This window comes from Peromyscus eremicus, chromosome 12 (assembly GCF_949786415.1).
Source record: "Peromyscus eremicus chromosome 12, PerEre_H2_v1, whole genome shotgun sequence".
NCBI lineage: Eukaryota > Metazoa > Chordata > Mammalia > Rodentia > Cricetidae > Peromyscus > Peromyscus eremicus.
Window position 1 is genome coordinate 23,346,579 of NC_081428.1, and position 12,602 is coordinate 23,359,180.

General features: G+C 35.1%; 1 protein-coding gene across 1 annotated transcript in view; it reads left to right on the forward strand.

Moving 5' to 3' along the window:
- Nucleotides 1-12,602, forward strand: part of Robo2 (roundabout guidance receptor 2) — a 532,650-nt gene that overhangs the window by 493,861 nt on the left and 26,187 nt on the right. The window contains exons 22-24 of the mRNA XM_059277713.1: nucleotides 358-483; nucleotides 5,306-5,462; nucleotides 11,639-11,899. Coding sequence (XP_059133696.1) covers nucleotides 358-483; nucleotides 5,306-5,462; nucleotides 11,639-11,899 — 544 coding nt within the window. The remainder of the gene's footprint in view (nucleotides 1-357; nucleotides 484-5,305; nucleotides 5,463-11,638; nucleotides 11,900-12,602) is intronic.

The following is a 12,602-nucleotide window of genomic DNA, read 5'->3' on the forward strand; positions in this document are numbered from 1 at the left end:
TAGAAATTTGTATTTATTGTTCAATGTTCAATTTCGTGATCCATTAAAAGGTTTACTAACTAAGCTAAAATATTCTCCTGGCATGTATGTGTCCAGCACCTTAAATAATCACTACCACTGCCACCACTACTGCTGAATTCACCATCACACACCAACACCAACTGGTTTCATTCTTTTAGCATTTTTCAGTATAATATCCAGCAATCCATCTCTACTTCCATTAGGAAAGGATAGATAAAGCATTCCTCTTCTCTCCCACAACATCTGCTTCTGAGTTGCTAACTGCATGTTCTGCATGGGCTTGTGCTGTGAACTAATCACATGATGCCACTATGACCTCTGCCCTTTAACCCTTAGCCTTACTTTACATCCCTGACTACCGATTGGCTGAGGGATTGTCTAATAGAATGCCACACAACCAGTCACAGGATTTCAGCACCACCAGCTCTCACAACAGCTCAGAAAGGAGTGGCAGTCTCTCAGGTTGGTCTGATCACAGTAAGGAGAAATATTTGTTTGTCAAGAGCATATGACCTGTGTTCCTAGCTACCATTGAAGAAATATTGAATCACAACCCAGTAGCAGGCATTTATCTATCAAATGATAGTCGTTGATCATAGTGAAGTTGTACTTTGATTGTGGGAGGAGGAGGGATAGAATTGCTGTCACCCTTTTGTGAACTGTACAGTGATGTACTTGAGGCAAAATAGAGCCATCTTCATAAAGACAACCATGAAGAACAGATGCATTTTGTGTGTCCTGAGCCCTATTTATGAGTCAAGAGAACTTTATAATGAAAAGGTTATACATCTTATTCAGTTCCAGTCATTGATTCTAGAAAATACACATGATGGAAATAAAATTATTGTAGAGCCTTATACTAATGTTTGAGCAATGCAGCCTCATAATTTTGTATCAGTTTTTTTAAATATCAAATGAGAGGCTTTTTTGTCTGTCAAATAATGTGACTCTGTACTAAATATGAAATATTAACATGGTAAATTATCAACACTTAATTTAAAAGCTGTGCATATAATATTTTATGTGGCTTCTTGTTTTTATATTGTAAATTTGAGCATGTATTTGAAAGAAATGGGCTGAACTAATTGTGATGCAGACAATCCAACACAGAGGTGGAAATACATTTTGTTATGGTAAAATGCGTTTCTACCCTAACATGTAACAGTGATAGTTCTACCATGAGACTCTTTACCCGTAGCAGGTAGACATACGTTATTTTTCAATTTTATTCACACCATGTGACTGTTGATTTTATCTACATGTTTATAATTGATCATGCCACCCAACTTGTTTTATCTCTTCAGATCAATGATATGCCATTTACATGAAGTCTCTCAAATACATATAAATAGTAAAGGATTATAGAGTGTTGGTGGTTCCCATGGACTTCAAGAGCATGAAGAGTTAACTTTCACCACCACTAGGATTACATTTACCAGATTACTTTTCCTCAGGAGATAGAATCCTCTTAGACCAAAATGTTAATGCCCTCTTTTCCCTCCAAAATGACTCATTGCTCTTCTTGCTTATTGGTAGGATTAGATACGTTATAGAATATGAAAAAATTTAAACATCTGTTATGAATTTAAAGTGACTGAATAATACAGGGGAACTTTAGGAATGACCTTATATGTCATTTTTGCTGTCATTTCTGTATAATTAGTTCCACAATTGTTCTGTATAATTAAAAAGTAATTTTGCTGAAGCTTCCTTTTCAGTTCATTAAAGATATGTAAATATCAAGCAATGTATATAAAGAACACTGCATACCATAAGCCATGGGGTCTATAGACATGGGAGCCAGCACATATTTGGTATAGATCAATTGTCACCAGCTTTTAAAAGTTATTTCTTAAGTAATTCTAAGTAGTAATGCTTGCTGCATTGTTGAGCCCTGTAACATCCCATATGACATGAATGTACAGGTCTAGGAGTTAGGATAAATACTTCATCTACATTTGAATATAAAATTACTTAAATTAGAGACAGAGAGCACATTCAGTAGCTGGGATTGAAATTTTGAGTATCCCTTTTTCAGGTTACTGTTCAGTTGAAACTCAAATGGAGTTCAGTATTTCTGTTCTGCTTCATAAGGGTGTTTCCTAATGTTCAGATGTAAGACTAAACTGCCCTATGACTAGCTGATCCTATCATGATTTAGCATTTGTAAACGATCTGTTCACAATGATGTTAATATGTTTTTAAAATCACAAAGATTAAGAAACTTTCATTTCTGACTTATTTGAGTGAATGCATTTCATTCTTTACAATATATCCCTTTTAGAAGTTGTAAAACTTCTCTTAAAAGTCTTATTATTAAAAACATAAAACTGAGATGTTTTATAGAAAAATAACAGAAATAATAATCCTGTATGTATAATATATATGTGAAAATTACTGAATTTTTTTCAATGTACCAACTTTCAAAAAGAGTATACATTCAATTTAATATATATTATAATTTATATACAATATATTTTGGGGTGGTGATGAGGTCAAAGTTAGGACCTAATGCATCCTAGGCAACTGTTCTACTACTCATTTCCTTCCCTCTCTTTATGCATTTATTTCTAAAATAAATTGTTTTCATAGTTTTCCTTCCATAGTGATCATTTGTTAGATATACAAATAATATAAATATTTACAGTTTGACTTGAAGAGAGAGGTCAAATATTTGGGCAAAGCCTCAAAAACATAGTGAAAGAAATTCTCACTTAAAATGATGGAGCTTTTATTTGCAGGTTGCGGCAGTAGATGGTGGTTCATTCCACTATAGATCCAGATCTCAGAAACAACTTTAATTACTAGGTTAGGTCATATGCTCGCCACCAACATAGAATCACATCACTTAGCTCAGAGCTAACACACACAGTCATGTTGATGAGGACTCCTGATTATTCAAAATGAGAAAAGAGATAACTGTACATTTCTAGAAAAGGAGGAAACAGATGTTTTGTGGTAGGCCCTTGGAAATTCCCTTCAAGAATCAGCTACTTCCAAAGCACATTTTAATGCCTGTTGTTTACAACAGTAGGTGGTGAATTGCTTTCTGGAATTTTAGTAAGAATTTCACTTTGGATTTATGTAAGAACTGAAGGACAGTTGGGTTAGACACCAGGCAAACAGCTGGCTCTTGGCAAGCTGCTGCCTGGTGAATGCAGATTTCTCTCTACGAGAATCTGAGAGTTGACCCTGGAGCACTCCCTGAGAACCACAGTATCTCACCTTTAAAATGGACACATAAAGTCTTCCCCGCTTTCATCACTCAGTTCTCTTGGTGTCCACATAATGATTCAAAAAGGGCTGTGGGAATTCGTGCAGACAGTCCTCATCAAAGACAAAAGGCTAAGTACAGCTAGGGGGTAGCAAGGAAAGATGAGTTGCTCAAGCTATTCCTTTTGAAATAGTAAATTTGCATTCCAGTTTTATGAAAAATGATGTAGTCCTTGGTCTTTGTTTATGATTTCAGCGGCTTAAGGATTCAAAGATTCATTTCACAATGAAAAAATAAAGATCTATTCAGCAGTAAACTCTTTGCTTTATTAGAAACTCAGGCTGTTTCTGGCATACTCACTGAGCCTGGAAAAGTTGGATAATATTGCAGAGGTGGCTAGAAAATGGATTCTTTTCTTCTTCTTCTTCTTCTTCTTCTTCTTCTTCTTCTTCTTCTTCTTCTTCTTCTTCATCATCATCATCATCATCTTCTTTTTAAATGAGAGAGGAGATGGAAGAGAGTAATAATGACGGGCACTCGGTACTTAATATTTTTCATGCAATGTCTTTTGTATTTCTAAAGATAGTTCAAGGAACTAGAAACATCCATTTTCACTAGATGGAAATTAAGATGACACCTACTGACTGACCTATGACGTCATAAAGGAATTAGCCCTCAAGTCCAGAAATCAAGCTCTTACCCATACAGGCTGAGTGTAGAAGATGCCTGTTCTCATTCTCTGTCAGGCCTTTTCTTCCATCAAAGAATTAAAACAAAATGTGAAAATACTGTGTACGGGACGATATAATAGATAGAAATGCAGGCATGCATGGCATGTAGAAAATGTGTACTCTGCAATAATGTGCATGTCTAGTGTAACAGTGTTATCTGTTGCTAGGTTTCCAATATATTATTAATATAGTATATAATCTGATTTTGCTAACTCAGGTTAGTAATAGATAGGAGAAAGAAAAATGGATGAGCTTCATCTGCATGACTAGACAGCAATGCTAGAAATACCTAATACTCACAACATTTACTTTAATAAAGATTAAGTGCAAGGGGTCAATACCACTGTTGGCACATGCATATAAGCTGATATAGGAGTCATATAAGTTGCTTAGGTACCCTTGAGACATCTTTTGCTTCTTTGCTCAAAGAATATTCATCCTTGTATCAACCTTGGTACCATCCTTGTTAATGAAGAAGTTATATGTATTTAATATTGGAAAAATAAAATATATAGCATAATTCAAATGATGTTTTCTTTTCATAGTTCATTAATTTTCATGTACTCTCAGATATGGTTCATACACTGTTGGCTTACTTATATTTGTGCATGAGTTCATTTGTGTTACACAAATTATGTACAGAACCTAATTACTCTATTTCCATGATATTCCCTTCATTTTGAATTTTATGAAATATTAAGATTAAAATGGTTGAGAGTTTTTAACATGATATACACAAATAATGCTGCAATTCATTAGACAAAAAGTCTATGAAATGTACCTTGGTGAGGCATTTAGAGATATTCTCCAGATTGTAGTTGATTGATTTTTTTTTTTTTTTTTTTACCCGTGGCTTTGGAGAGAACATTACTCCTCTGGACTAATTAAATTGAATAAATTCTAATGGAAAAGTTTAGCTTGTATCCTTAGACACTGAATTGTCCACTGAGACAGATTATGTAAAGGAGCATTATAAACACAGTAAAATCTGTCATTTAAAGAATTTGCTATGAACCATTATTTTGTCTAACAATAGAAATGTGGAAATAGCAGAGGTGAATAAACCAATAAATGTGCACTTAATACAGTGGCCATGTTTTTTGGTTCATTCACTTCTGCAGATAATGAATTAGGAGAAACAACGCCCCTGGTGGAATCCATAGAAAAATGTTTTTTCTCTTCCTGATTGTTTCATTTCATTGCTTAGATTTTTTTTTTTTTTAAATCGTGTCTAACATACTGATTCTGGTTTTGAAAACATTAACACATCCCGGCATCTGATATACTCTGTTTCTTTGGGTAATCAGCCTCTCTGAATACATGTGTTTATTGCTTTCAGGTGGGAAAGGTGGAAAAAAGAAGAAAAACAAGAATTCTTCTAAAGGGCAGAAAAACAATGGATCAACTTGGGCTAATGTCCCTCTACCTCCTCCTCCAGTCCAGCCCCTTCCTGGGACAGAGCTGGGGCACTATGCTGCAGAACAGCAGGAAAATGGGTAAGAAGGTGGTGTATTCCGACAACATGGCCAAGGCTGCACTTCCATCTCTGTCCATTTTTGCTGTGTACTTCTTAATCATTTGACTGCCCCCCCCCTCCATGCTCATTGCATCCTCCCTTACTGTTTGCACTCTCTCTCTATTTTCAGCTGATAAATATAAAACAGCCCGTATTGAGGAGTGAGAATCCTTGGCCCTCAAGTGCTTTAGATTGTCTGCAATCATGATAATCAGCCTCCATTTATAATATTGCTTGTTAGTTTGAAAGCAAGGACCCACAGCTCTGTGAACTAAAGAGGCACTCCGGAGAAGGGCTGAAAGGGAATTAAAGTAACCTTCTTCATCATCCTGTGCAGCTTCCTAATGACTTGATGTCTGGCCATAGCAGGGCGCCACCAGGAGAGCAGCATCACAATGGGATAATTGTGGGGACCTGACCAGTGGGTAGAACTTTAATCATCAGCTTTGATGGGAATTTAGGGAACAGAACAATAAGAGATTCAAGTCAATGCACACTCTATAGCAAAGTCTTTTTAAGTTAGACAATTTCTTTTGATGGTCCTTAAATGTGATGTTTCTCTATTCTTTCTCAAATATCCCATGAGTTAGTTTCCTGTTAGTTTGAGAGGTGATTGATTTGAAACACAAAGGCAAGGATAATGTTTTTATTACAAAAAAAATCAAATAAAATATTTTACCTAAATTAATATTTCTAAATGCTGTGTGTTGCTTTCAGTTTGCAAATTAGTATTTTGACTAGGCTTGTATGCAACCCAAGAATACAAAACATATGGAGATTTTTTCTTCAGAAATTTTGTTTTACACAGAAGTATTAACATATTAAATATAATTTAATTACATAGTGGATTATGGTTTATATTTGTTCAAATCATGTAAATATCATATGCATTTGCTTATAAATTTTTGCCTTTGTATATATGTACATAATATAGCATATATATGTAGATAGTCTACTCATATACCAATACACACAAATCTTTCCTCCATCTTTCTATCTCTCCAATAGACTTCATTTGTTTCTTTGGGAAATAGTGCTCATATATATGCAAATAATGATTATTTAACTAATCAAAATGTTTCCATTTGAAATTAGCAGTCAAGAGCCCACCCTTTCTTATCCTGGCTTAAAAATTAAATTGTGAATATGATCTTAATTCACAACAGTGATGTAAATATCTCACAATCTCATGCAAAAAGAGAGCTACATATTTCATCAAAAGGGTTATTACAGGATTATTAGTTAACAATTGTAGCCAGAAAACATGGAAATGGAATAGGATAAAAAGCAAGTGATGGTGGGCATGAGGAAGAAGGATAGAGTCAGGAGAGAGTCCTAGCTGGGATTAGCAATAATGTTGAAAATATAGTCTCTAGTTACTAATTATGATTTGTAGTATTGCTTCTTAAGGGCCTTCTAAGTCTTCCATGGCCAGTTTCTTTCTTCACAGCACAAAATAACAGGAGTTATTCAATCATTGTTCAAATGAAATGATATTTGAATGTTAATTCAATCATGTAGCCATGGTGCAAATGTTTTGCCTTCTTAATATGCTTCTTCTATTTGAAAAAGGCAATGTGTTAAATGTATTAGGGCCTAGCTCTGACTGCAATACATTTATTATAGTCATAGGCTGCATGGAAGAATTCAATAGTAATTAAATAGGCACTTTGCTTTGTTCTTGCAATTAGAGATTGGCAAGCTTCTGCTGGAGTTGAACGTTATTGTATTTTTATTAGTAATTTGGTATTTATATCTGGCCTTTAATAAGTTAGTTCGCATGCTGCATTGATTTGCTGTCATTTTGATCATTACTCATTAGGAAAGACAGATAAAAGGATGCCTCATACTTGGCTATCAGAATGTCAGGGAACAAGGACTTGCCTTGGGAAGGTTGGACAAAAGAGCTCTGGTTGTCCGTTGGGAGTATTTTTGTAAACTTTGTAAGTTACTGCAAAAAATATCAGAAGCGTATGGCTTAAATAAGATGTTCAGTCCTACAAATTGCAATTAGTAACCAGAGACTATATTTTCAACATTATTGGTGTTCCCAACCAGGGCTTTCTCCTGACTCTAGCCTTCTTCCTCATGCCCACTGTCACTGCCTTGTTTTCATCCCTTTGATAAAAATTTTCATATCGGCCATTTTGCTGGAACATTCCCAGCATTATTCACCTGAACCAAGTGGATCGTATAAAATATGAAGGAAACCATTAAACAGAGCTGTATATATATATATCCATAGTCACCTGCTCCCTACTCTTCTTTCTTTGGTAACAGCACTAAACGTTTCCACCTAGCCCTCGTGAGTGGATTCAGATATGAATACCAGGGAGGTGAGAAGAAGTTTTCTGCATAATATGATATGAACTACATCCTGACTTGGCTTCCTTCATTCACTCTTGTTAGTCTCCAACTCTTTAGGATTTTTTTTTCCACTTTTTATTTTTTCTTCCATTGGTAGAAACCACATTGAATAATGCACTTTTTTCTAGACTTCCTTGTCCATGAAGGGTGATCAAGTTTATTCATTGTGGTTCCAATTATCTTTGTAGAGAATATAGAGGAATGTTGATTATAGAATCCACCCTACTTTAATGAAAGATTAATAAAATTGGTTTAAGTAACATAGCATACTATGTAATTTATTTACCTACTATTACAATTTTCCATAATATCAAAGTTTTTAAATAGCCTCTCCTTTGTCCAGTATTACTTGAATAAAAAAAAGAATCAAGTATAATTTACTCTAAAGCTTTTAACTTTATCATTGCAAATAATATATATAGCACATGCTTCTCTCACTTGTCTTACTCATGCTATATTCTAAATTTATACATCATTTAGATTGTTTAAAGAATTGCCTATTGTTAACCAAGTAGGAATACTTTTAATACTAATGGGCTATCCCTACTTGAAATACAAAATATAGAGTACTTTGTGTAATGGCTTTGGAATTATGCCAAGGTAAATATTGAAAATACAACTATTAATTTCTGCTACAAAATGTGTTGTTTTTTTAACAAACTTTTCAGAGTAAACTTGATTTTCACTATTAGTAATGGTTAACAGTAAACACGTTCTATACTGAAAATGGGCAATAATATTATTAGGTTCTAAATATGTATTTCTTACCTCAATGTAGCACTCAAACTCAAATAAATAAGTCATGTAAAGAAACTTAAATTTTCTTTTAATGAAGCTCTTTGCATGTCAATAAATATGATTTTGGCCAGCTATAAGGGAACTAAATATCCTTGAAGAAAAGATACTATAAACATATGAAAAGCTAAATATTAAACTGAATGAGTAAAAGAATCAACAATGGAATTCTAAAATCCATTTTCAGATCAATGTTCAATAAGATTGCCAGTCCCAATTCTGTGATATAATACTCGAGCACTGATTAGCGCTGTCAGTAAGTTTTACAAATTACAAATTTAGAATTTAACTTGAAGGCTTGTAAGATTAGAATAGAGAACCTGGAGAAGGGAAGCTTGTTTGAAATAAGTTTGTTTCTATAGCCAAATATACCAGGCTACAAAATTGTAAAGAAAAAGGAAACAAAGCCGTTTAGTTTCAGTGTGAGAGTCTTGCTGACAAATGATGTACTCAGACTAAAAAATACGTTGAAGCTTAACTATGTTAAATGAACATAATAGAATGAAGAGAAGTAAATGGCTCCCTTACACTGTTCTGATGTCTTCATAGATAAATTTGTAAATAGTCAGCAGGATTGATTGGATTTGAAAACCTTAGAGCATTAAGTACAACAAAGGATGCTGGCTACAGACTTTTGAGCAATGGAACTCTTTCTTCAAATGAACACTGTGATCTCCATAAAAAAATTAAAAATGACAATGTGCTAGGAAATGTATTTTTTTTCAGTACAGACTGGCACATATTATATAGTTAATAAATAGGAATACAGATTTAGCCCATAGCATTTTCTTGGAGAGATAACACACTGCAATGTGTCTGCTGTTCACAATAGTATAAAAGACATTTGGGGATAGCCATCTCTTCCAAACTGTACTCCCAAAGCGGGGCTTTCAGTTTCAGCTCCCTGAAACATAAAGGCATTGATGTAGCCTCAGCAAGGCAAAAGTAAGTGACCACAGACACAAAACAAAGGAGCAATAGGTAAAACTAACTTTAAGTGAAGAATATTTTGTTTGTGGAAATAAGATTTTAGGGATCCAGTGAGACTGGACAGGTAGAGGTGACACTGTTCCAAGCTCCCTGGAAGTGATGAGGTCCTATGTAACTGACACATTCTTTCCTCTTCTTACTTATGGCCAATATTTTTCTCTCTTTATCTCTTTTGGAAACTGAGCTCTTCAGTACCTGCCTCTGGGCTGGCACATATGTAACAACGTATTCCTGTTGCTATTGGCCAACAGAGCCTTGCCAGACCCCAGACATTTTGAGCTCTCCAGGTTTCTATTCCTACAGTGGTCTCTTTTGCTGGTGAGTCGCATCAGCTGATTCTACTATGCACAGTCATCCTTCCATCCTCTTATCTCATCATACCCTTACTAACTTCCTCCATTCCTCTTACCAAGGTTCTACCCCCTTCCATGTTGTCTTATCCAATGTTCTATTGCTGTGAAAAGATACTATGACCCCAGCAACTCTTATATAGGAAAGCATTTAATTGGGGCTGGCTTACAGTTCAGAGGTTTAGTCAGTTATCAGGATGGTGATGGTAGGAAGCATGATGATATATAGGCAGATGTGGTACTAGAGAAGTAGCTGAGAATTCTATATCCAGATTGTCAGGGAGAGGGAGAGAGAGAGAGACAGAGAGAGAGAGAGAGACAGAGAGAGAGAGAGACAGAGAGACAGAGAGAGAGAGAGACAGAAACAGAGAGACAGAGAGAGACAGAGAGACAGAGAGAGTCAGAGACACAGAGAGAGAGAGAGACACAGAGAGAGACTAGTTCTGGCTTGAGTATTCTGAAACCTCAAAGTTCACCTCCAGTGACACACTTCTTCCAACAAGGGCACACCTCCTAATAGCCCTTATCTGGTGACCAAACATTCAAATCTATGAGCCTATGGGGAGTTATTCTTATTCATATGTATTTCTGTTTGACTTTTGCTTGTGTTTAACCAGAATTTTAATATGGGCATGGCGTGAGTCTGTCCACTCGTGCCTGAATAACTCCCCTGTAGCTATATCACTGAAGACAACAACTTCCTGTCTTCTAGAAGCCACAGCTCCCTTGTGCCAAGCATGGCTCCGTGAGCCTCTCTTTCATCTAAACTATAGTTACTGGTTTAGCCTTTTGGGAAGCACAACTTTTGAAAAGTCTTTTATTTTTTTAAGTATCTTAGGATTTATTTGTTTGCTGGAAATACTAGGACTATGAAGTTGGCATAAATAGAACTGTTATTTAGAATTTAATGTATTACTAATCTATATTCTTGACCCAGAATACCTTCTAAAATAGCTTTGATATGCTATCTAAATCTTCAAATTAAATTTTATAAACTGAAAATGTATAAAATGATAGATTTTTGTGCCAGATAATTTTTACTGAAATTAGATAAATACTTTTTTTTTACAAGATTTTTGGAACTATATGTTGAGATAAACATGATGTGAGTTTCTATTGATAAATTTAATGAAATAAAAGATTATTGATGGTTTTATCACCAAGCATTGATGACAGGTATATTATATGGAATACTAGATTGCCATAGGTGTGGAAGAGTAAATATAATTCTTAAACATGTGTTAGATGGTCAATCAGCATCATTGGCATATACTGTTTGTGCACAAGGATGCACAAGAAAAGGAGGTGGATGCATCTCCAAGCATTGACTTCATTAATTGTCTTTAATTAGCAAATCGGTGTCTCAACGTGAGTAACTTTGGTGGGAAGTTATTGCCATTTTTAGCTGTGTGGTAACAATTAGCTAATAAGGTATTTTAAGAATAAGTTGAGACATTTTGAGATAGTAGATATAATTAAGAATAAGAACTAAGACAATAGTCAGGTGATTTACTATGATAGCCTCACTAATGTGATAAGGAAGACACAGACTTTTGAAACCTTTTAGACACCATTTGGTTGTTATTTATTGCTATTATAATTGTACATTTATGGGTATGTGTGTCAGTGAACGTATTTCCTTGTTTAATTTCAGCTATGACAGTGACAGCTGGTGCCCCCCGTTACCAGTGCAAACATATTTGCACCAGGGTATGGAAGATGAGCTGGAAGAGGACGATGATAGGGTCCCAACACCTCCTGTTCGCGGGGTGGCCTCTTCACCTGCTATCTCCTTTGGACAACAGTCCACTGCCACTCTTACTCCATCCCCACGGGAAGAGATGCAACCCATGCTTCAAGCTCACTTGGATGAGTTAACAAGGGCCTATCAGTTTGATATAGCAAAACAAACATGGTAAATATTCTTTGTTAGCCACAGGCCCCATATTTTCTACATATGTAAATGTTTTTTGAAGTATATTAAGCAGAGATGCTCATAAATCTGTGTGGGTGGGATGAAAAGTGGTTTAGAATATGTATTAGCCATCTATATACAGACACTGGTGACAGAAATTTAAATAACCTGATCAACATCACTAGTCTAGTTAGAGAATGAACGAAGTAGGGATTCAGACTGAAGTGCTTTTGACAATGACAGAATCCTTCCTCACTCACAAACCAGCTCCAATTATTTTATCCTTGAACTTGTTTTGAATGCCACAATAAAGGACTCCTTTCACATTCTTTAAAGTGCCTGTGGTTAATTCTGTATGTGGTTGTGACTATGTAAATGCATGCTTCTGAAAATTACTAGGGACAGTGTCAGTTATTAAAAGACCCTGTTCGAACTGAATTAAGTGGATTAGAAAAATAATAAAAATAAAAACAGTAAATGCTTCAACAGAAATGCAAGAACACTTTAATTTTTTTTCCTAATAAAACTGCAAATCCATGAATCACAGATGGAAGTCTGTTAGGCGTTCTGTGAAAATATGGCAGAAACAGAAACAGGACTAAGCATCACGATTTTTAGAGAATTTTTGTTTTTCTTCAATACTGATCTACATGTCAGTGTATATGACCTATCAAAAAGTATATTCTGTTGATTTACATCATAC